This window comes from Prinia subflava, chromosome 3 (assembly GCF_021018805.1).
Source record: "Prinia subflava isolate CZ2003 ecotype Zambia chromosome 3, Cam_Psub_1.2, whole genome shotgun sequence".
In the NCBI taxonomy this organism is placed as follows: Eukaryota; Metazoa; Chordata; class Aves; order Passeriformes; family Cisticolidae; genus Prinia; species Prinia subflava.
Genome location: NC_086249.1, coordinates 39,702,913 through 39,728,394, shown reverse-complemented (window position 1 = coordinate 39,728,394; position 25,482 = coordinate 39,702,913). Strand labels below are relative to the sequence as shown.

General features: G+C 40.9%; 1 protein-coding gene across 4 annotated transcripts in view; it reads right to left on the bottom strand.

Annotated features, from left to right (window-relative positions):
• The window catches only part of KL (klotho), a 51,698-nt gene extending 26,422 nt beyond the window's left edge, over positions 1 to 25,276 (bottom strand). For 2 of the 4 annotated variants that reach the window (XR_010080026.1, XM_063394790.1), the window contains exon 1: positions 24,290 to 25,192. Coding sequence is in view for 3 of the 4 variants with exons in the window: in XM_063394790.1 (XP_063250860.1) it covers positions 24,290 to 25,054 (765 nt within the window). In the remaining variant the exon portion in view is untranslated. Of the gene's footprint in view, positions 1 to 24,289 lie in introns of all 4 variants that reach the window. The other 2 variants (XM_063394792.1, XM_063394791.1) reach the window with 2 other exon arrangements.
• Between the last annotated feature and the right edge of the window lie 206 nt (positions 25,277 to 25,482).

The following is a 25,482-nucleotide window of genomic DNA, read 5'->3' as shown; positions in this document are numbered from 1 at the left end:
AATGCTCAGACAGTATTTAGGGAAAGACCGAGATAAAGTCATTGCCATCAAAATTGCTTTGGATGTGCTGGAGATACATAAACATACAAAAGTTCCAGTGCTGAGAATGACCTGCAAAGTCCTCAACCAAAACATGAACCTCTTGGAAGACAGGCCGGGCTCCAATCATCATAATCATACTGAAGCACACAAAATACAGATAAAAGAGAAAACTTATGGAGAACTTAGCTGTAATCCAGAAAAGCAAGCACACAGGACTGCACAAGCTGTAGTAAACAGCAAAAGCAAAACAACACCACTTTGCAGGAGATGATATTTGTCAGACACGTAAACAAGGAGGATAAAAAAAGCACCATGACTTTGGAGAAACTCATAATGAGCATGATGGTAACAGTTTTGTCAACTGAATACACCATTAGCCAGGACAACAAATGGAACACTAGTGGATTTCAAGCCACATTCTGGTTGGAAAGAATGATGCTAGAATCAGCAGTAAGAAAAATGTTAAGAATATAAAACTGTCATAAAATTTACATAAAACTGATGCATCAAAACCATACATAGAATATATAAAAGTGATAAAGCAATGCCCAGTCAGAGCACAGAGAAAAAATGAATGTTAAAAACTGCAACGCCCAGTCTTTGTAATAGTACTGTCAAGGAGAAGGCAGCCATTAAGAATTCAAACCTGTGTTTTCATGAAGGTTTGAATAAACTGGATGGAAAGAGTAAAAACCAGAAGAGGAGAAAGAAGAGCACTGCCCACAGAAGCTCTCAAGCTACAGAACACAGCTTTATAAGCCAAAGCCCCAGGATTCACAACTCTTCCTTGTGCTAAGGCAGAAGCCAAATGAAAGATTGTTGCCCTCCAAAGCAATGGTGAGGAGGATAACCAAAGTAGCACACACAATCTTCAGTGACATCAGTCTTTCAAAAAGGAAACTACTTCTGGTTAAATTTAGAATCAAAATAATGAAATAAACATAAAAGGCAAACATCTCCAATACCTTTAAGGATAAAAATTCTGGAAGAGATGCCTAATGTCAAGCATGTTTCTATGTTTGATGCATCACCTGATTTTCTGGTAGATGCATATAGGGAAGCCAAATATTCATCTGTTCATATTCGTCCCTGAACACACCTCTCTAAACTTGCTAAGCTAGGTGTTTCACAGGGAGAAATAATGTATTTCTGATGGTTTAGTGGAAGCACATGAAGAAAATTGCTTTGAAAAGTCTGAGCAGTTAGCAGAAGCTAAACAAAGAAAGTGTGTTAGAAACAAAAATTTTCTTAGCAAGAGATAGAGGTAAACAAAAATAAGACCTAAGTCCATCATCAATTTGTGTACCTGACAGATAAGGAAGTGACAAAACGATTTCAACTTGCTGGACCTTATCTAACTAGCTAAACCAAAAACCCAGCCTGGAAGAAAGCCTACAGTTTGGCAGGAATATTATAGAATACAGAACCCAGATTACTCATTACCACCATCCTTGCATTGAAAGAACCCAGAATAGATGCTCTGATGCTCTGGTGTTAATAATTAACCCGGAATCTTATACTGGGCACACCAGGAGATTAAAAATAAATTGACCCAACTGCTCCTGGAGAGGTACTGGAACATTTTGAGTGCAACTTAATGCTCCCAAAAGACAGAGAGAAAGAAATCTCTGTCATGCTATTATCACAAGAACATGAAATGATACTGGATTTGGAAAATCCATGTTCGAAGAGTTGGGAAAGGCTGTCAGACTAGCAGTCAGAAATTACTCCTGAAGTGTATGAATGGGCTGCCCTAAAAGCTCCAGAAGCTCAACTAGAGATGAATGGGTAGAGGCTTTTCTCCAATCAGAGTTTCAAAAGAAATTAGACTGCAAGAGTATGGCAAAGTTTTTGAGTCCAGACCATCAACCACAGAAGCAGTAAAAACATCCCCAAACCACATAAAAAAGCTTACTGGAGTAACAAATAATTGCACAAAGATGAGGCCTTTCTGATGCTCCAATCTGGCCTACCGTAAAAGCAGACAGCAGGATTTACTGGGTAATGGTTGGATTTTGAGCAATTAATTCTGTTATACCATAAACCACACCTGTTATAGCAAAAAATGCCAGGGCCTGGCAGAACAGATTTAGCATATGCTCTCTTTAGGATTTTGTTATGAGGGCAAGGATGGGAAGAATTTCCCTCTACATTTGCAGGGCAGCAATACTCTTTTGCAAGCTACTGCCCCAGAATTTCACTGTCCTCTAGCTTTATGCAACATTCATATCAACCAAACATAGAAAAATTTATCACAGGCTGATCAAATCCATGTAATTTTACTAACAGATGATGCATTAACCTACAGTCAGACTCAAACACCACTGAAAGAGTGAATTATACAAACATAAACCATAACTTTGGGAGTTATTCACTTCTAAGTGAACTAATGAACAGATCAAGTGGTACATGAAAGAGAAAAGTATTTAGGAATAGACTAATCACCTTAGAAAGATGAATGAGAAAAATTAACATGAAGCTCCTTGCTCTGCAAGTTCACATAAGCTGAGACCTTTTGCAAGTTTTATTCTTCCCCAGAATTCTGTATCCATGTTTGCAGATACAATTAAACCTTTAACCAAGTTTCTAAAGAAGGTGCAGGAATGGGAGTGGAGATCAGGACAAAACCTGACCTCAGCAGCTTTCAAAAAAGCTGGCATAGGCAGCCACACTGGGGATGCTGTTCCAGCACAGCCACTTCATTTGCACTTTGTTACCCGCCCCAGAAGCAGTAGATGTTATGTTATTGCAAAACCAAAGGAAGTCGGTCAGTTCATTGTACAAAAAGGAGCACATGGTGCTCCTGGGAGACTTAATGCAGTGACTCAGAAGTTACAGAGTGGGTGAAAGATGCAATTACCAAGCTCGGCATATTTAAGTGTGTGAACAGTGTGGGCTCAGCAGAAGAGTGAACTACAAGAATAGGTGGTCTCCAGAGCATATCATAGGGATCTCATCCAATTTATTCACAAGAAAAGTCACTTCAAAGAGGCTAGAACAGGAGAAAGGTAGCTCCCTCTGGGAGAAGATATTAAGCAACTGCTACAGAATTACTTAATGTGTATTACAATACATGTTTCTAGAAGATAAAACTTGATCCTCTTTCTTTCCAGCACTCCAATATATCAGTTCCATGGTTGCAAAAATAAAATTAAAGATCCTTAATCGAGCTCACAACAGAACAGTTCTTCAGTGCCCAGGTACACCAAATGGCTTCAGAAGGTATTTCCAGATAAATGTGCTGGTGCATACCTTTTCCTATTGTGAGTTCCTCTGTGAGAAAAAAACAACCACTGGACATCAACAGTAAAGGAACTGGCAGAGTCTCCATCAGTGGAGGGTATCAATGAGTAATATGAAGGCATTCAGCTCAACAGAGTTGTCACAGGAATTACAAATTTAGTCATCCAATATGGAACCAATATATTAGAACAGAGCTCTGTGCTATAATATAGGCAAATGAAAACCAGAACGAAGGAGACTTGCTTGAAGCAATTGCTGCAAAATTCTTTCTAAACCAAACATTTTGATTGTTCACGCCCAAATATAGTTCAGCCACTCACATGATAACCTGTGTTTACTCTGCTGCAAGCTTGGCCACTAAGTTTAACCATTCTGAGATTAGAACTATGCATCAATGACAACACGATACGGAATAAGATGGAATGTCCCATTCAACCCCCTAGATGGATGCAGAAAGCAGCACATCAGGATAAGCAATATAAATTGAAGGTATCAGTCTTCAATTTTCAGACAACTGTTTATATTACAGTTTGACTAGATGTGAATATGTAATTCTTCTTTCTTTTTCCAGTCAGTCTGCAACTGTTTATGTCAGACCCAGATGTGTTTCCATGCATACTCAATAAAAAGCAACAACTACGGGCTTATCTCATTGTGTGTAACCTGCCTGAAATCTTCTGGCTTGGGCATATATAGTAGAAATGACTGAAGTGGGTGATTTCAATTATACACTTTTAAAAGGAATGCTCAATTGCAAAACTCACTGAAACTGTACAGCAAATTAATCCAGTAACTTTTGGAGTAGCCTTTGTGTCAACTCGAATCCCAGAGAGAACCTGCCTAACCAGGACCTGCTGCTACAAAAGAGTATGGGTCACCTGCAGATCTCTGTCAAACTTGTGAGCCAATGCAAATGTCATGGGAATTCCACAACACAAATGGCAACAGGTATCTGTCCTCCAGCCACTGACTCCCATCCCTGTGAAGCAGAAAGCAGCTCCCAACCCTGACACATGGCATTAGTAGTCAGAAGGGTTAATGTCCATGTGTGACCTAAGATTCAGTTGCTCAAACAAAGTGACCATCCCAGTACCATTTGGGATGTTCTGGACTATCAAGATAACTGCCCAACATGTGACATCTGGAAAACCTGTGTCTTTTGGACTGGCAGCTGGAAGCAAGACAGGATACCCTAGGCTTCTCAAATGGTACATGTTTATTATGTGTGCCACTTCTTTAGCCCTAGTGGCTTCTTAAGAGGTAGCCTTGTGACTGCACAAAGTTCTGACTGTGAGAAGGACATATGCTCCTGAACAACATATAAGAATGAATCAAAATTCTGAAAGGATTCAGGAAAACCAAGAGGACCTTAGTAAGACTTTTCACTCCAGAAGTTTTACACCAGCACCAACCCCTGAAAGGCTGGGAAGATGAATCACAGGACCCTGCAGATGGACAAGTCAAGCAGAACTGAATGACTCGCAATTGGTGGTGTGGATGCCTCAGTGGTGTGTCCATCTTGCACCAGCACAGTGAACCACAGGACTAACTGAAAAGCTTTAATTAATACAATGGTTATTACTAGCTGTAATTCTTCCTTAATGTTATTGCTTCCATTAAGTTAGGCTATGAAAGGAAGATCTGGGAAACTATAGGAAGAATTCAAGCTGGTTACTCAGCTAACTCACATCTTGTCAGTGGGGATACAGTCACTGCAGGAGGCAGACTTCAATCAGACATACTTATTTTGAGGAATCACTACACTCCTCAGCAGCCACCAAGAAGATAAAGAGCAGCTATTCAAATCAAAATTCAGAAGAGGAAAGAGAAATTCCAGTGCATGGACAGATGGGAGGAAAAAGATTCACTGGGAGAAGTGAAACTCTTGAGGTACCACTTTTTAAAATTAGAGCAACATGAGTCAAAAGATGGAAGACAAAATGGGGCATTCAGTTTTAGAAATAAACTTTGTTTTGGAAATAAACTTTGAATCTCTGCATTTCTTCAGCAGCAAGGACGATTTATGTGTATTTATCCAGTTTTTTCTACAAGCTTTTGACTATACTGCAGTCACAGGTTAAACCAGATTCAATTTATACCTTTTTTGATTTAGGAAATACATTTAGAACCTCATCCAAAGCATGCTGAAACCATGAAAATACACTTTTGAGGTATGAATAAGTCCCTTTATGTCTGTTTCTAAATGCATGTTTAATGGCAGATATAAAATTGCTTTACTGCAGAGATGAGTGTTAACTCAGAAGTGTACACATAAAAGTTTTCCTGCTTTACTCCTGCAGCCAGCAAACAGAGTAAGAATCACCATCTCCAATAAAAGCTGGACTCTTGTAGAACAGATAATTGCATCAAACTAAAAGTAATTAAAATTAAATATCTAATTCTTACTTTATGAACAAAATCTTCATATTGTTGATTACCTGTTGAAATTAAGCTGTTTCATCTGTTTGTATACAAAGAATCTAAATTTGCCTGTATAAAAAAATAGATTCTTTGTATACAAAATTGTCTGGATGACATAATAGTGAATACATGTTTAAATGTTGTTGGTAAGAAGCTGAATGTTAAAAATTGATATAATACTATCTACAGTTGTTTCCTTTTTCAAACCATATCCCATACTTTTATATGAAGCTATATAGGATAGGAGGGTTACTTAAGATACTAGGATAGGATAGGATTCAATGGATATCAATATAGGATATCAATGTACTGTAATCTCTTTGCAATGAGGAAAAAAACCACAGTGAAGCACCCAAAGCTGCTTTTATCCAGTCCTTAGAAAAATAAAAATAAATTTTTAAAGAAACTAGAATACAGCAAAAGAAAAGGAGGTTTGTTGTTAGGGTGATTTAGTCTGAGCCACACAGAAAAGGGAGTGCTGGTTAATACATACAGTTGAAAATGCTGATTAGCTACTCTTCTTTCAGCAATCCTTGTTTCAGCTTCTGTGCTCTCACCACTACAGTACTAGACACTTTCTAACCAGAATTAACATCCCATTAACAGACTGAGGTATTCATAAATATTCTGTCATCCCGACAAATTTTAAACATACTTAGCACAGTTAAAGTTTAGACTATAGCAGCACAATAAGCACTCCTGGGGGCCTAGCACATGTCCTTTTTTAAAGTGCAACTTAACATATTTCACTGTTCTCATTGTCTTTTGGAGATAAAGTAGTTATCTCCCTTTGATATTGGGGTTTCTTTACATAAGAAACCTACAAAATATTATTTTCCCTTTGGCTAAGACTGACACTGATAAAAAACACTCAGTTGAAGGAATGGTCACAAGGGGAAACTAACAAATTTTATCTTTTGTCTTCTATATCAAAGTGCAATACTAAACTTCAAATTGCCCTAGAACAAAGTATAAAGCCAGTGATGACAAGACACTTGTATACATGAACAAGAATCATCACTGGGCTAAAAATATTAAAAATGAAATGCATGTATATCTATCAATTTTCTTTCCTAATGATTTCAGATACAACTAAATACTTTTTCACCCCCCAGCTATTTTAAATATACATACAAAAATAGAAGGACACATTAAAACCTTAATTCTTATATCAATTAACTCAGAGCTTCAGGTACACTTTTTAAGCAAATTGTCTAAGGCTGGCCTTTATTTCTATTTAAACATGTCCTCAGAAATTCTGCCAATACACTGCAATATACTATATCAAAATAAAATAATATTTTCAATTATTTAAAGAAAACATATTTTGGGATAAATCCCAGTTTTAATATCAAACTGCACTTGAACAATAGAAATGCGATTTCACATAAATCTTGTAGCAGCATCATTCATCCTCCTTCGTCCAGGTATGGAAATGCCAGAAAGCAGCATTGCTCTGCTTCACAGTTACCATGAGGGCAGGTATCTCAGCAGTTTTCAGGAGGTCATGTACAACGTGGTCAGTAGGTCAACACCTAACCATGAGACAGACGCCCGTCATTTAAATATTGCCTGTTTTAAGGGAAGGCAGTTCAAAGGAAAGGATCTGTATAGATGCCTTGTTTCTAAGTAAACTGACCAAAGAGTTATGCAGGTAGAGCAAAAACTTCTAACAGATTTTTGTGAAGACATCCATAGGAACACTTTCAGAGCCACAGAGGTTTCTGTAAACGAGGGGAGTGTTTGTTACAGCCCCAGGCAACAGAATGAACAGCAACATCTCAGGCTGAAATGCAGAAGGACAGGAAGAGACAAACCCAATGCATCAATTCTTTTTAAACACTCTCTTTAATTTTTAGGCCAGTCCAAGCACATGTAAGCAACCAGATGACTTACAGATACTCCAGACTTGTTAGACAGAAAAGGACATTAAGTGTACTGCTAATACAGTATGTAGCTGGTGAATTTCCAGACACAGTATCTGCGTGTACTCCAGCAAACAGCAGAGCTAAAGACCCAATATCTACAGTAACCCATGGACCAGAAGGCGATGGGCAGCTAGATCACACCAGGTGTGCTCCTGTAGAACAGCTTCCAGGTTAACTCTATCCAAAACCAACCCAAACTATTTCAGGCTATGAACTACAGTACAGAAATTTGCATTTTCAATCAAAATCAAATAGGAAAATAATCTTCAACTTGGAGGGATCCCACATAGTGCAGCAAGAGCTGGTTAGCCATTTTATCGTAGAGACAAAAGCTTTCAGTAGCCACAGCTATGCCAACACAACCTTCAACGAGGATGTAGTACAAAGGACATGGAAAAACTGGGTCTAAGACGGGATATATTAAATCAGGCATTAAATCAGGATGACACTTTAGATATTAAGAAATTCACAGATTATATAGTTTATGTAGAATCATGGTTCAATCAATGATGCTAGAGAAAGCAGACCAGGGGACAGTGCAGCAATTAACTAATTGCCCAAACACTAATGAAAAGCAAATTGTTGGCCCGAATTAGGGTGTGAAGGGCTTGAAGAGCCAGGTATTTCTGCTGAGACAAAGGGACGAAGGCAGGGAGGGAGTAAGAAAGGCAGGAAGGAAGGAGGGGAGTAATTTGAAGAAATTGCATTGTATTAACTGAACTTTTCACCGAAAGCTCTCTTATACATGAATGCTCTCAGAAAAGAGCTAAGACACTCTGCAGGAGACACACACACAAGTCCTTACTGCCTTACTGGAAGGAAAAATAATCTCTGTAGAAATGAGCACCTGGAAAAAAAGCAAGGCTTCATCTATAGCAGTCAAAACCCACTTTCCTAATACTACTGAGATAGAAGAAAGTAGAAACGTTGGAAATACCAAAGAAACAGCAGGGATTTTATGTACATAATTTGAAACATAAAATAATTCAAGAATATTGGGATACAATTTATAGTCAAGTACATTAAATGCACTAGATGTTTATTATCAAATGAGCCACTGGACATATTTGGTATATTTTATATATATGTATATACTTTATATATATACATATAAAGGTTATTGCTACTCTGAGAGTACTGCCTCCCTAATCCCTCCTTTCAGGGATACCTGTGCTGCAAGAGAAAAACAGGAATGAAAGTAGAGGCCTTTCACTATATAGCCTGATCTATTGCAGACCAGGAGTTAGTCCTGCTAATTGTCAATCTTCCTAAGTTTCTACACAATATTTTCATTGTGGACTCAACAATGGATGTCACATAAAACCAAGAAACATTCTGAGTATGACACTGCAAATGCTTTGTTAAATGATACAGTAAAGATAAGACAATGAGTGACATTACCCTGTTGGAAAAATTCGGACTTGCATGGAATTTTAACAGAAATACAAAAAATATCTTACTGAAAAAATAAAGTAATTACCATATTTATGATCCTGTGTCTACTGGATTATAAAATTAGGAAAAGTATCAAGGGTATCAAATTCAATCCAGTACTTCTATGGGCAATATATGACACAATCCTATTTATAACCTGATCCAGATTCATTTTAACATAGCTTAGGTATTTTGTTCATACTACTCTCTCTAGAAGATGACTACAGAATCACACTTCACAAATGGTTCTCTTTTCCACCCAGCTTTCAGGTTCAATTTATTCATGCTCAGTCCAAACACTTGTTCTTGCAAAACTTTCCCTGCACTTAAATTATTTTCCTTCACTTGTTTTTACCATGATCTATTTATAGACAAGAAGCATATGTTCTCCTAGTGTACCTAGTGTCAGGTAAATAAGCCATGTTCCAGTAAAGTAATTCCTCATCTCTGCTGGAAAAATCACCTGATACAGACTAGAAATAAATGTGTCTTTGTCGCAATTCGCATTCAGATTATCTTCACATCTGATGGTCATGCTGCGATCAGCAAGTTCTCTTCTTACAGAAAAAAAAATGAGTCTTTCTGTTTCATCTGTTTATTATTTTGATTATCCTTTGCAGTGACCTTGTTTTCTCAATTTTAGCTCATGCTCTAAGTAGTGCAATCCTAGCCTGTGTCAAGGCATGGGAGTTAAAATATATTAAGAAGTTCAGCTGTGAACTGCCCGTTGAGCCTGATGCTTCTACTTCCAGCACAACTCACTATATTTGCTTTAACAACTTCCTAGTTACTGCTGAACATTCTCCTCCTTCTCCACTGAAACAGTAACTCTCCATGTGCCACCATTTCAAGGGTCTTACTGAAAATACAGATTGATTACATTTATTGTATTTTCTTTCCCTAGACAATCAGTTATCACAGAAAGCTATCAGATGGGCCTGGCTTGACTTTTATACTGTAAATTCATAGCATTTTATGTTCATTGCACCTGCAGTTACCAACATTTATCTAATCCTCACCCTCATTAACCTTTCCTGTCTATGAATCCCAGTGCTCAACACAATCACTTTTCTTGATAGATCTGACAAACAGCATTTTGGAAGTACAATTTTTTTTTTAACTCTCTTTTTCCCCACAATCTGATGGCTGTATGTCTTTCCTTGTGCTATGTCTTCTAAGGTGACTGGAAGATACCTTCATTTTGTTTTAAAATAATGAGATTTCATTTATTTTTAAGACTGAATGCACATTCTTAAATTTTCTGCCTAGCATAGCTAATAAACACCTATTCCATTACTTGATGGGAGGTTCAATAATTTCCTTCCAGAAAATAATGGGGTCCCGAAAGGAGAAACATCTTTTGTTTCCAGACAGAAGGAGACTGGGGCAAGTAGTATATGTTTGTTTTTGCATATAATTTCCAACTAGGGGTAAAAAGATCGGTTATTTAAAGGGGTTTTGGAGGGTTGTGGGTTTTGTTTTGTGGTTGTTTTATTGGTTTGTTCGTTTTAAGCAGTATTTTACAAGGACTGCTCTCTCTTCATATTTTGGAAAAAAAGCACAAAATGCCTTCAGCATACTCCAGCAGCCACAGTGGGTCGGCAGCAGATGACTGGAAAAAAGGAATTAAGAGCTGCAGGATGGGGCTACTCAATGTCCATTACATCTTACATGGGACACCATGGCTATTTGCCTGCTCTGGATTTACAGGACCAAACAGGCGCTACTGACCACCCTTGGAAGGGGGAACACCAGCTGCTTTCCTGGGTTGGAAAACTCAGCCCCCTTCCCAGGAAAACCAGGGGAGAGTATGTGATACAGGTCTTCGCCAAGATATGCAGGAGATACCACATGCCTGAAATAGGGGAGACTCAGGCAAAATTTGCATCTGATCCAGACCGTATGTCACTCACCCTCTGAAAAGTCACAGGAACAGAAAGCTTCTCAAGCCAATTTTTGAACTAGCTCCTCAGTACTCCCCTCCTCTGTCATCTACCAAATCTCTCCACATTCAAATTAGACTCAGGGTAAAAGTCTGTCTACAAAAAGTCTGGGCTTGAGTTTTTCACCACAGGTTTACCCATACCCCACAGACAGAAATGGGACAATTATTGTATTTTCAGTCATAGAACAAGAGATACCATGCTCACTTCTCTCCACTACCCAGAAAAGGAATCAAGGATGGCAAGCCCAACTGTAGCACATATCCTAAGATTAGCTCGAGCATGATTGCTGTCCCATGCACTTACTTCCACAGCCTTCAAGGGAGATGGCTCTACTGCATCCAACAGCAAAGCCCACGCACTGCACTCCTCCCTCTCCTTACAGCCATCACAAGCCCTCACACAGAGCCTCTGCAAACCCTGCAGCTGCTGGCCCAACACTTCACATTATGCAGCCCTACACTGAAAGACTGCAGGAAGCCAAGGACAACTTAGTCCGCGTCTTTACTCACCAGTTGTGGTGCAGAGCCAAAGTACACACAGCTCCACCCTGGTCAGCCCAGTGGACAGCTGCCTCAGAGCTGGAGAACAAGTCCTAGCTGCTCTTCCCTCTGGGATCACTGGGAATGCTGCCAAACCACTTCAAAAGAAGTATCTTTACGCTAAACAACATTTTATAATGGTTACTGGAAAGCCAGCTTTTGCAAGGCCACGCAGATGCCAAACTGTGTTTCAGAGCTGATGCAAATGCTGCCTGGAAGACCAGCACAATGACAATGCTTCTAAATTGTGGGACAGGAGTAATTTTCCATACTACAGCCTCACTCAAAATAGCAAAACATCCTGCTGCTGACAGCTGTAGCTGGAGGTGGATATGAACTCTGGGTACTTTAATATAGTTTTTCCAGTCATTGGGTAAGTATCATTTGCCATTGATAATCTTTACAGGTTGAAGACTGTCCCAGCTGTACCCACAAATTATTTCCACGCTGTACAGGATACACAAAGATGAGTGCAGGGACTCTGCACACCCTGATCCCCACCCAGCTCTCCTATAAGCCCCATGAAACCCGGCTCGAGGGCTGGTGGCCAACTGGCACCAAAACAGATCGCTCTGTATGAGCCATGTTCAGCCTTGGTCAAGCAGACTGGTTTTCCTTGCATATTTTCCTGTGTTCTCAATCTGGATGACAGAAGCTGATAAAAAAATTACTTGCATATCAGCCAGACTACTCTTCAATTAAACCATCCCTTTCAGAGTCAACAAAACAAAAGACAATCTTTTTTCACTTAGAACATGTATTTAGCTACCATGTTTTGCTACAGTTGCAATAATGTACATTTTTTTCAGCATTTACATCAGCACTGTCATTCCTCTGGTGCAGAACTGCAGTGGTTTCATTTGCCACACTCCAGACTGACACCCACTGCCGAGATATATATATATATATATATATATATACACACATCTATATATGTGCGTATATGTATGTATATATGTGCGTATATGTATGTATATATGTGCGTATATGTATGTATATATGTGCGTATATGTATGTATATATGTGCGTATATGTATGTATATGTCTTCTTTACGTATTCTAGTCTTTGAAGATTTTTGAGACACAAATTGCTCTGGGCTGGTGCTTCTTAACCTTTGCCCCGATGCTCTGCGATGGTGCTTCCAAACCTTCTGCACAGCTACTGCACAGAACAATAGTGAATTATTCAGGGGTGGAGTTGATAATTAATCTTACCAGAAACATAATGTGGAGACTGAGAATGTACTATTTTTTTATATTTGTAGGAGAGTAATAGAAGAGTAACTACAATGGGTGTCCAACCCATCTCATCATCGTTGAAGCAGTTTCACAATAAGGTGCTTCAGAGAAAAATCCTCAGCTGCTTGCACTCAAAAATCTGGACTCTGCTTTATTATGTAACAAAAAACCTCTGCCAGGCAGCTTGTCATTTCCACTGTTTCTAGTTTATGTCCAATGTCAGTGTTTGTGTCACAGCAAGCCTCCCCCTCTGACAGTTAACAGTTTATTTTGGTAAATTACTCTGTTTTTCACATACTAATTAACTACCTTGTCTCTGTATCCCTCCCAGTATAATTTTTTGCCTCTAGAAAGTCAAATAGCTCACTCAGGCATTTCTATGTGATTTTCAGTCTACAAAACACTAGTGTCCCTCAGGTCTTTCCACACCCTTCAGGTCCTTTCCTATTTAAGGAACGTGCTCCTCCAATGTATGTTTGACCCCTTCTTAGTCCTCGCTCTCTTTCTAGTTCAGTCTTCCATACCCACTTTATCCCTAAAAAGGTATTTCCCAGGAGCACTCACTCAAAGTGAATACTTCCAAAGCAAAAAACGAAAAAGAGATAGAGGAATCACCAAGTTTAGTTGCCTCCAATATTGTAGCAAGCCTCCAGCCCCAAACACTACACACTAATGGCTATTATATGCTCCCTCCTGGAGAAGTGAAGGCAGCCCCATAGCACCTTCCAGTGCTTAAAGAAGGCCCACAGGAAAGCTGGAGAGGGACTTTTCACACGGGCATTGGACAAGGGGGAATAGTTTTATTCTGAAAAAGAAAAGATTTAGGTTAGATATTCAGGAGAAGTTCAAAGGTGGTGAGGCAGTGGAACAGGTGTCCCAGAAGAGCTGTGGATGTGCCATTTGGTTGACCAAGGTCAGGCTGGGCAGGGCTTTGAGCAACCTGATCTAGCAGAAGGCATCCCTTCTCATGTGTAGAAGACTAGAAGATAAGCTGTGGACCCTCTGATTGTCACCATTCCCTTTCAACCATGAGCGTCCATGAATCTTGGGTGTTCCCTCCCCCTTGAGGATAGGACGTCACATCATGGCAGGGGGTTTGAACTAGATGATCTTTACAATTCCCTCCAGCATAAACCACCCCATGATTCTGTTATTCTGTGTTTGCGGCATTATGAGCCAAAAAGCCAATTCCAAGATACTTCACACAAAAAAAAAAAAAAACAAAAAAAAAAAAACAACCCCACCAGGCCAAATGCTCCAGATGCCATAGTGAGACACAGGAATAAACCAGAAAAAGCAAATATATCATCGTCATAATCCTAAATACTTAAAACAGAAGGCAAATTTTCTAGGTAAAATGCTCCTTTGGGAGCCTGCCCACAGCACAGAGAAAGGGAAAAAACAGGCCTAACAAGAGATAACACTGTTCCTTGACAATTTAAATTCTTTCCTGACCATGAGTGAACAAAACCAGCTCCCACAGGCCAGCATCAGTATCTAACCCAGACCAATGCTCACCCCCTCTGGTTTCTACAAACCCATTCCAAATTACCAGTAACACAGGAGACATTACTCTCCAGAAGAGTCCAGGTTGGGTAAAGTGAGATCTGACTGGTGTGGTTTAGGGTTCCCACCTTTCATGACTTACTGTTACAATGCTCTTGCTATAACCATTTTACCAACCAATTTTGAAGTGGTCTCTATTTCATTATCCTAAGCTGAGCTATGGAAAAAGGCTGTTTCTCAATTTCACTGTCCTAGAGTTTGCTGGTTCTAATATTCAGAATCAGAATGACTATGCCAATTTGATGCTGATTTGATTAGAATTTTTCCACCTTTTAAGCAACTGCCTCCTTCAAGTAACACTTCTCTTTTTACCAGAAATAGGAAAGAGGAGATGGATAAATGACTAAATAATTACAATTCCACACAAAAGTGGCACAAGCAACCCAGCAACAAATATGAGACATGGAGTAACCTCTACAGTGCAAGAATTCTGTCCTGACTGCTCCATTTTCTTTCTTTCATCAAAGAATAAAAAGCATCAATCTGCAGCTTCAGTAAGTCAATCATATTGCAGCAGGTTAAACAGCAATTTCACAAGGGTAAACTGACCCAATTTGAAGCAGTGGGCACTCATCCAGTGAAAGAACACAGAAGGCAGAGTGTGAAATGACTGACTGACTCACTACATCAAAATGAAATTTTTCAGTATCCTATTAAAACAGAAAACCAAGAATTTCCCCTAGTTCTCAACTTTTTCTGAAAAACTGAAGTCTCTCAAAAAATTTCAATGAATCAGCAAATTCCTGTTTCAAAGGTTTTAGATCTTTCTGACTTGTTCTAATGACATTACATTACTTTGTGAATTTGGGAGGTATTAGGAAGATTAGAATAAGCTAGCTGATACGACGGCGTATGAAGAAAAAGCTTTTTTTTTTTCCACCAAGCATATAATTAAGATGCAAAACTGCAGCTGAATCATATTCCCACAGCTCTGTTCCCTGCTCAGTGTGGTATACCCCAATATTCTCTTCTCTCAAAACAAGAGACATGTTCATAGCTGGCAAGGGAAGCAGGATGATAAACTGAGTTCAAGAGCTCCTTCCACGTATTTCCAAGGTCTTGCATCTCATATGCAGAGATGCTGTTTGAATACAGGAATGCACATTTTCATCAAGATAAGAGGAATACATCTGCTCAATTTGCTAATTTACTAAACTACTTCAAAGTGGCAGGTTTCCCCAAAAAGCTAAGGGGAAAATCAATTTTCACTTATTTTCCTTAAGCTCCTTTGAGAAACCCAGACCTAACGTATTATCCCTTCTTTCTTTAGCAGGCTACTCATGGTGTCCCCCACTCCCAGTGCTGGTGGCAACATGGGGACAGCAAGTGGACACCACAAGCCAAGACAGACCTTGAAGCAGGCCCCATTCTTGTGAAATATGGTCTGTGATTTCCATAAACCACCAGTCAGCTTCCTCAAAATAATTCATATTACATTTATAAAAAAAATGAAACAAACAACTCATCCTTGAGGACAGTAAGCCTTCTGATTTCATGCTGAGTTTAATTTTTAATGCTAAACATACACATGAAAATGGAGTATTGCCTCATAAACCCAGCTCCTGCCTTCCTACTCTTGGCCTGTCACCCCCACATCTCACCAGATCCTCATGAATTATCTGTTTTCCCAATACTCCACCATCCTATCACCTCATGTTTTGTTACAACGCTTTTTGGCCTGAATTTTGCCTCCTGAGGGCATATATAACTGGTCATGGACTTTCTGGTGTAGTGGCCATTCTCTCTGCAAGCATCATTTGTACCCAAGTTAACACTGTACTATGACAGGAAAAGAAATGAGAAATTAAATAAGTGCCTTACAAAAAGCAAGTCACCACTGTACTGCCAGCTGCCAGCTGGACTTTCTTTTCAACTATAAGGTCAGATTTCTTCAATTGATTTTTAAGCAATATGTCATTACTTACAAAATAAATTTTAAAAAAAAATCTGAGCTGACAATACAGTATTTTTCCAACCTACTTTCTCAAAAGAAATGACATGCTGCATAATTCTACCATTTCCATATATATCTAAGGAAACATAATTAGAATAATTAATCAATAACTATGTTCAACAGTTCCATGCCTGCAGCAAAAAAATTATTTCATTTCTTAAAATGCTGGAAGTTAAACAAACAAACTGAGTAAACTTTGCCCTCAGCTCGGAGAAACAACTGATCCACTGGAGCTACTACATATGCAAGAGAACAAGAAAAAAGCTGACTGAGAAAAGACACTGGAAAATCACTGTGAACTCTTACCAGAATGTGTGACCAGCAGCTACAAATCTGTCCCCTTTCCCCATCTGACCATTTGAAGTCTTTTCTAGGAGCAGGATCAAAACAGATGCTACAGTCTTCCCAACTGTAAAGCAAATATCTTTTAAAATATAATCCCAGTGGTAAAAATATTTTCTAGCCCTTAGTAAGAGCATTAAACTGATAAACCTACAAACAGATTCTTGAGTTGACTTTTGGGTTCACAAAATTGCAAGGCATGTCCATACGATATTCTCTCCCAGCCAATTTTGAACCATTCAGCTGTCTTAAGAGTTGTGACTGAAAACAAAAATCAAATCTCAGCTGTCAGCATGTGAGCTAATGTGCAAGTAACAAACTGATCGTGTGCAGACTGAAGCGACAGTCCCCTGGCGATGTGCACGGCCCCCTGTCAGCTCCCCACATTGCTGAACAATGTGGTGCAGGGTGTCTTGCAGCACTCCCCGGCCTTTCAGCCCCCCAGGCTGGCCAGATCCTGAGATGGGCAAAGGTCCTGTGCCTTCCATCAGGCAGACGTCACAGAGATCCAGGTGGCATTGGAACCACATGTGGCTCCAGTCCCTCAGTCCCTGTATCAACTGTTGTAAACAACATCTGTAAAGATTTCAGTAACTGGGAGAATTTAGAATATGGATTGGGGTTTTTTCAGAATCAAAACAAAACTAAGCTTTAAAGTTTTCTAATTCTTCTTAACACAGACATTCTTCTTAACACAGACATACATAAAGATGAAGCAACACAAATGTTGCCAAATGCAGATATTCTTGAAGTCCTTTTTCTTACTCCAGTGTGCATCTCAAAGGACCCTCACTGAAAAATCTCCAGGGAGACACACCACAAACTTAACAGGCCAGGCTTTTTGTGAGTGATTTGTGCTCTCAGTTTAGAGCTGAAGCTACAGCAAACCAGAAGTTTCCATCATTGATAGACTAAACAAACTGTTTATTGTTAATACAGACTGTATTTTGGTTTTTTTCATTGAATGATGTTCTCAGATTTAGACCATGCCTTAAATCATTCTCTTAAGAATTTTGCAAAGCAAAGAGGAAGAAGGAGAAGACTGATACTGTCACCTCCACTGCCAGCAAGACTATTTTCCCAAACTGCTTTACTGGTCTTAAAAGATTTTTGTTCCTACCATTAATATGGAAAGGCCACTCCAGCAGCTCTTTCCTCCAAAGCTATCCATGACTTCTAAGAGTCAATCTAACTGTATTTGTATCCTTTTGTATATGGTCTTTTAATTCTGAAATTCCTTCCTGTCATTGATACTTATGTCCAAGAGTATTTACAGAGAGCAACAGTGTGAGTTTAATTCCTTCCCTTCTTTGGTATCATTCATCTTCTACTCATCCCATTTTACCAAAGGCTCCAGTCTCTTGCAATGGCAAATTATCCCTTTTTCCTTTTGTACTTAGTTATTACTTCTTCTTGACAACTCACCTGCTCCTTCTGCTAACACACTTTCTCTCATGTGAAGTAAATCAGCTGTTCTCCAGAAGTCAGTCTCTTCTTTCATGGTCATATTCAAGGAGTCACCTTCTCCTTCAGAGATCTGTCCAATTCTCATTCCAGTAATCTCCCAAGGATCCTGAGCTTTGTCTACAACCATATTCTTCTGTTCCATTCTTCTGATTTAATCTAAAATCAACATTCACAGTTTTGACTGTGCTATTTTTCTATATACTTTGGCAAGCAAATATGCGAGCATGAGTAGTTTTTTATTTAACATTTAAAACTGGTAACACACATCCTTTAAAGCTAAAACCTGTCATAGAATCATAGAGTATCTTGGGTTGGAAGGGATCTTAAAAGTCATCTAGTTCCAACCCCACTGCCGTGGGCAGGAGGGATACTTTACACTCGACCAGGTTGCCTATAGCCCCATTCAACCAGGTCTCATCACCCCCTCTACTTCTTCAGAAACATGTCTTTGTAATTTCCTCTTCTTTATTTTTACCATCTTGGAAAAAAAATAGAAGAAATTCTCCTGTAAACATTTCTTTACCTACAAGTCTGTACAAGCAGACTCCTTTGATTGCTGGCTTATTGGCTTTTTTAAAACTTTGCCAACATTGGACCTGCACCTTCGGATTAAGTTCAGCACTTCATCTGTTCATCAGCAACAACCAAACAAACAAATCACACACTTATTTGCAAGAATTATCAAACTGCCTTTAAACTCTGCCAATTACTGAAAGCCACAAGACTCTTCAACTGGAGTTAAGCAAACTACAGATATGTCTGTAGTTATGTAGATATGTCTGTAGCGGATACATATCCGCTCTTTCCTGTTTCTCCCAAAGGGAGAAGGATATGCATCACAGTAACCAAAATGATTAAATCAAAATGCCTCTAAATGCCTATATCCTGTCCTAATGGTCACTGCTTGCCAACATTGCCATCAATTGTACTGATATATTCACTGCCTCTAACTAGTTGAAGAAATAATGAAAGACGTAGGGGAAGATATTTTGTTCCCCAGAGCACACTGGGAAGAAGATGCTGTTAAGAAAGAATTAATAAGTGTGAGGAACAAATCTAAGGTAAGCGCAATTTCAACCAAAGCAAGAGAAATCAGAATTTGTCCTTCTAGAAGATGGGTACATTATGAGTGAAACAACCTCCTCTTACATGATAGAGCATTTCTTCTTTACACAAGACTATTTTCAAAAGGAAGGACAATGTCTGTACTTCCAATATGCCAATGGTTTCAAAACAGATTTCTACTGGACCTATGTTGGGGGTCATGGGAAAAACTCTAAGAGCTCCTAGCTTTCAGTCAAAAGGGAAACGCAGGCACTAAAAAATAGTGATCTTGAACTACAATGGATGTTTCACTAGCTTTATTTCCCAGGTCCCAAGTACATCTAGGAATTACGTCCATCAACTACCTTTAAGTACTGGAAACCATCTACAGAAACAAGATGAAATGGAAACTAGAGAGGTTTGTAATACAAAGGAGTACAGAGTGACACCAATTCTACCACATGCTTTGGAATCCCCAAAACTACAACAAATACAGAATCTCCTCTGCTTGAGGAGAGATGTTGAAGGGAAGAACAAAAAATGTCTCACACCTTATCAGGCTTTATTAATGCAAAATGGAACAGTGTCAAGGAGCTTTACACTCACGTACCCAGTGAGATTTCACCAGATGCGAATTCTATGTTGCCAATCTGAACAACCCTATCTGCATCAAACTGCTGTTAACCAGCAGTCATTATCTTCCCAGCACTGAGCAGAGCCCAACATGAACAATTGCTATTTAAAAAGGAACCACACTAGACTACCTTGGACAGGAACCAGAAATATCACCTAGGTGCAACAGCTACAACAATGATTAGGGTGGCACTGAAAAGGAGACATGAAAACACAGATTTGGGGCTGCCAATAGAATTTACCAAGATTCACAGCTATACAGCCACAACTACCAAGCACTAAAAACCTCATAATGAAAAGACTCTCAAGAAATCCTCCTCATAATGAACAGCAAAAGAGTTGAGGTGGGACTTAACATACCTACAGGCTTGACCTGGTTTTCTTCCATGCACAGAAAAAACAAAGTCAGCTTCCATTCCATTTCAGTCACTTCAATGTGGTCTTTCCAGGTCCTGCCTGTTGAGTTTTGCTAAGATTTCCTATAATCTTTAAAAAGCTTTTCAACTTATGGAACCACCACACTTGAGGGAGACCCAGTCTTACTCTTCCATGGTAACACTTTATTCTCCATGCAGTCCTAGTATTTCTATGTGTAAAAATCAAAGTACTCTAGAAAGGTAAGAAACTATATTTTTTGTTGGAACAATGGAACATCTGAAAACAAAAATCCTTTCGCAAACGTGTATGGAATCAGGTAGGAATGGCAAAAGGAAAGTTATGTAATCTATCTTTGGAGCTAATTTTAATAAAACGAGTATTCTTGAAACCCAAACTCCTCAGTTTATCACATTTTAAAATGCAACTCAATGCATTTTTTTCTTTTTTTACATGACTGAAGCTTAAAAACAACTTGCTACAGCTTTTAATATAATTTGTGAACATAGCCTAACTTTTCGCAACTACTGGCACAGAAAACTGCAGCATCAGACTTGAACTTGCACCGTGGTTCGACTGCAATTCTTTTTCAAATCTGGTGTTCGAAAGAAACCTGATTCAAATGATTAATGAGTAGAATAATCACTAGTGTAAACATGTATCACCCAACTAATACTTAAACCCAGGTAAGAATCCATTTCTTCTCTGTTCTGCTTTGTATTATGCCTTAAGAAAGCAAGAATAGGAAAAAAATGCTATTACTTAGCAGTATTCCTCCTTTTTTCTATAAATCAGGTATGCCGTCACAACTATGATGAGCTAGGAAAATCACAAATCATTCCATTTGAACTGAGTGAAGGTTTGAGGGCTGTCTCAATTTTGAAAGAAACAATGCATGCCAAGAAAAGACGATTCTCCTATGCCGAAATTACGGATGGTTTATTAGGTTTAGCACTGAAGGTCAACACAAGAGTACTTACCTTCTGTTTTGGAAAGAGTTTTGGAATAGAAATCAGTCTGTTGCTATGTGACTGGTTTCCAGGCAGCAGTTCCACTCACTTCTTCGGGGAAACGACATGTTCTTCTGTTTCTGCAAATGCTGTTTATATTGAGCAAATCCAAGTATGCTCAACTCAGTCAACATACTGTGAACCATTAATGAAAAAATGCATTTGCAAAAACCAGAACATAATACACTGACCTCTCAACTCCTATTTGGAGAAAAAAGATGCATCATATACATGACAGATTGCTGGCATTAAATTTTCTGGCTGTTGACTTGAGAGAATGCCAACTTTTATGAAATATACTTGATCCATTCCATTTATTTTGTGAATAAACATTAACAGCTTCCTCCATTTCCTACCACATTTGAAGGGCTTAGACATACCAAAAATGACACGTGTCAGTGGAAATACGATAAAAGGGTGAAATTTTCACAAAATACCGACCAACATCCCTCAAGAACACACCAAGGATGCATTAATAAAATCATTTTTTCCTTAAGTTTTTTAAACTATTTTTATTTGGTCCTGTCTATAAAAAAGTATCTCTGTCAATTTAGCATCTGTTACGACTCACAAGGAAGTTCAGAAAAATGAGAGGTAATTAAAAAATTCAGCACAATTTGATGAGATCCATTCAAGCTGAATTCAAACATCATTACTTCCATCAAACTTCATTGCCCTGTTTTCACTAGCTCTGAATTGAACAACCTAAATTGAATCAAACTCTTATTTGATTATTTCTTCAGACAATAAATGAGCCACTCAGAAAAACAAAGCCCCAAATCCACATTTATATCTGTTGAATTTTAAAGAACTTAAAGGAAATTATTTTGCTTTTTAACATAATTATCATCCAGTAAAATAAATTAGGAGGCATCAGCTTTCATTAGCTTTAGCTTTCCACTTAAGTGAGCCTTTGCTTTGAATAAATGCAGAGAAGACACTTAAAACTGCATATTGTAAATATGGGGAGAAAAAGTCAGAAATCATGCATATAAAGAGCTAGTCTGCACATTTGCTGAGAAATGAACAATTATGACAACAAATTCTAACTTCAAAAAAAAAACAAACGTTCTGCAAACTGAATTGCCCTGGAAAGAAAACAAAATACAAGAATGACAAAGAAAAGGAAAAAGGATTAATAAGAAGCCAGGGACCAGATCTTACAATGTAAGGAGCAAAAGGTTGGACAATGAAAGGAGATTTTCTTCACATGAGAGGATTCAGCCACATCTTTTGCAGGGGTCTAAGAGGACTGTATCTCCCAGCAACACTGTCCAGTGCTGCACACATTCTGCAGCTTATGTGATAAAGCAGTACTGCTGTGCACCCTTCTGATGCAAACCAAAGCCAAGCATGCTCCCAAAAAATGACCAAACTCACCTACAAACTTATACAACCCAGAGACACACATTAAAGAACAACATTCAAGTTGTAAAGTCAGTGGCTCAAGAACTGTGTAAGACAATTTAACTTACGCGCAAAATGTAATTATCTCTTTACCATCTATGGTAGAACTTTTAATCTTTTCTTACACAAATGCACACACTTTCTCTATGGATATCAGGCTGTGAAGAAGCTGTACTATGTAGCTTCCTCCTACTTCATTGCTAGAACAAGTTGGGAGGTCTTATATTAGTATGCTAGAGAAGTGTAAGGAGAAGGAGGATCTCAGTGCTGAAGCTGTTCACTTCTCTGTGCTGAAGAGCTAGGCTCTACCTCTGCCTCCACGAAGACTCTTACCTGGAGAAGTCAGGGATGTGGGCTCCTGTTATAATTTGGGAGAAACCACTACAGCTCCTCTGTACATAATATATGTGCCTAATGCTGTCTGCAGGTGATTTGAGATCTGGGGATATGACTTATAGAAGAGCTGGAAGTATAATGTAATTGACCAATATGCTACAAAGACCACACGTCAGGAAAAAGGCACTGACAACCAGGGGCCACTTTGGCTCTTAACTGCATCTGTGTTTCAGCTCCTCTTTCATAAAATGTGGGGGGGAAAGCAGTATCTTGCTGCCTTCCACTGCATATAAAAAGAAATGTTCACTTGTGCAAATCCTGACTGACAGTCACTGGGACAAAACGAAATACTACTGTTCTCTCACTATAAGCAAGTATTTGTAGACCTTCCTGGTTTAATTACACCTTTGTGTAATTGCCCACAGTCTTTAATTACACCTCTGTGGGCAAGACTGTGCCTCAGTTTCTCATTTATTAAAAAGAAAAGAATCTTCCTTCACAGAGCTTTCATGAGAATTATGAGGGACTCTGATACTATGGTGACACAAGACATACTCAAGCACGGCCAAGTACGCACCATGGTAACTACATGAAGAGCTTAAAGTTTTCAGGATGAGGAAATTAACCTGAAATTTTGCCCACATTTTCCTCATCTATATTTTCCCTTTGACTTATTTGTAGCATTAAAGAATGCAGAAGTAATACAGGAAAGTGGAAAAAAAAGTCAAATAAGGCATGCACTGGATGTTTTCTTCATGCTCACATCTAATACACAATACTCATTAGGATACAACACCTGTCAGTAAGTGTATGCTGAGCAGACAGATATTAGCAGAATTTGTGAATGCATATTGAAGTGAAGAGATCATGCCTAAATGACCACCCCATTACAGTTAGGTTGAATCCTTTCTCCTGTCATTGGAAGGATTTGTACACACTTCTGCTCAGTTCTCTCTGAAAATCCCCACGGGCTGCTCCCAGCAAATATTACACTTAAACCACATAGATGCACAGAATATTAAGCACTTCCACCTTAGAAAGGCAGCATGGAGTGGCACAGTCCCGGGAATGCAGACCCTCACCCACCCAGAATGGCAACTGAACTGCTGCTGCGGGCAGAAGCGGACACTTCTGCAAACCACAGGGAGTTCTTTAACTGTCCACCTCTCCACCAGCTCAGGGGACAAGTTCCTGCCTTACACCATGAGTTTTGCCTCCTTCGCCCATAGATGTGCCTTGTCGGGCACAAGATTTGTTTTCCACGCCAGTGTCGGGGCAGGGGCCAGGAGTGCCAGCGGGGCGGGCTGAGGGCGGCCTGCGCCTGACCCGGCACCGGGCACCCTTCGCGCCGGCCGCCATTTACCTGCAGCAGGTGGTGCGCCGCCAGGTAGCCCAGGCGCGGGCCCCCCCGCACGCCGGGCGGCAGCCGCCCCGTGCCGTAGCCGTGCCAGGCCACCACGTAAGGGTTGTCCATGGTCAGCCAGTAGCGCACCTGCCCGCCGAAGTGCCGGAAGCACAGCTCGGCGTAGTCGCGGAAGAGCCGGGGCAGGACGGGGCTGGCCCAGCCGCCGAAGGCGTCCTGCAGGGCCTGCGGCAGGTCCCAGTGGTAGAGGGTGACCACGGGCTCGACGCCCAGCTCCCGCAGGCGGGCCAGCAGCCGCCCGTAGTGCGCCAGTCCGGCGGGGTTGGGCGGCGCCGTCCCGTTGGGCAGCAGCCGGGCCCAGGACAGCGAGAAGCGGTAGTGCGAGACCCCCAGGCGCCGCAGCCCCTCGACGTCGCGGAACAGGTTGTTGTAGCTGTCGCTGGCCACGTCGCCGCCCACGGGCCCCGGCGGGGCGGCCCCCGGCGGCGTGGCCGGGCGGTGGGCGAAGGTGTCCCAGACGGACGGGCCCTTGCCGCCCTGGCGCCAGCCGCCCTCCGTCTGGTAGGCGGCGCTGCCCGCGCCCCAGAGGAAACCGTCGGGGAAGGTGTCGTGGAGGAAGAGCTGGTCCTGCGGGTAGGGCAGCCGGGCGAAGCGGGACCAGGTGCCTGCACCCTGTCCCGGCGCCCCCAGCCCCGGCCGCCCCAACAGCAGCAGCAGCAGCAGCAGCAGCGGCGGCGGTGGCAGCAGCGACGCGGCGAGGGCCATGCTCCCGGCGGGGCTCCGCGACGGCAGCTCCCAGCGCCCCGCCGCCCCATTTTATCTCACCTCGCGCACCCCCCCCCCCCGCCCCGGTGGGCACGGCCATTAATAATTACCTCGGAGCTGCCGCCTGCATCCTTCCCAGCCGGTTCCATCGGGGAGAGCTGCCGCCGGGGGCGGGAGCCAGGGCGTGAGACGGGGCGGGCGGGGAGGAGAGGGGGAAAGCGGGGCGTGGGCTCCTCGGGGAGGGGGTGGACCCTCTCGCCCCCTCAGGGTGCCCGTGGGTACCTCCGCGGCCCTTCAGAGGCGGCGATCGCGGTCCGCGGGCGGCAGGCAGGGTGCCGCAGCCCTTCGCCCGCCTCGCCGGGCTCCCGCACCTCGCTGCGACTCCGGTGTCCCGTCGGAAGCGGGACCCTCGCCTATGTCTGGCCGCC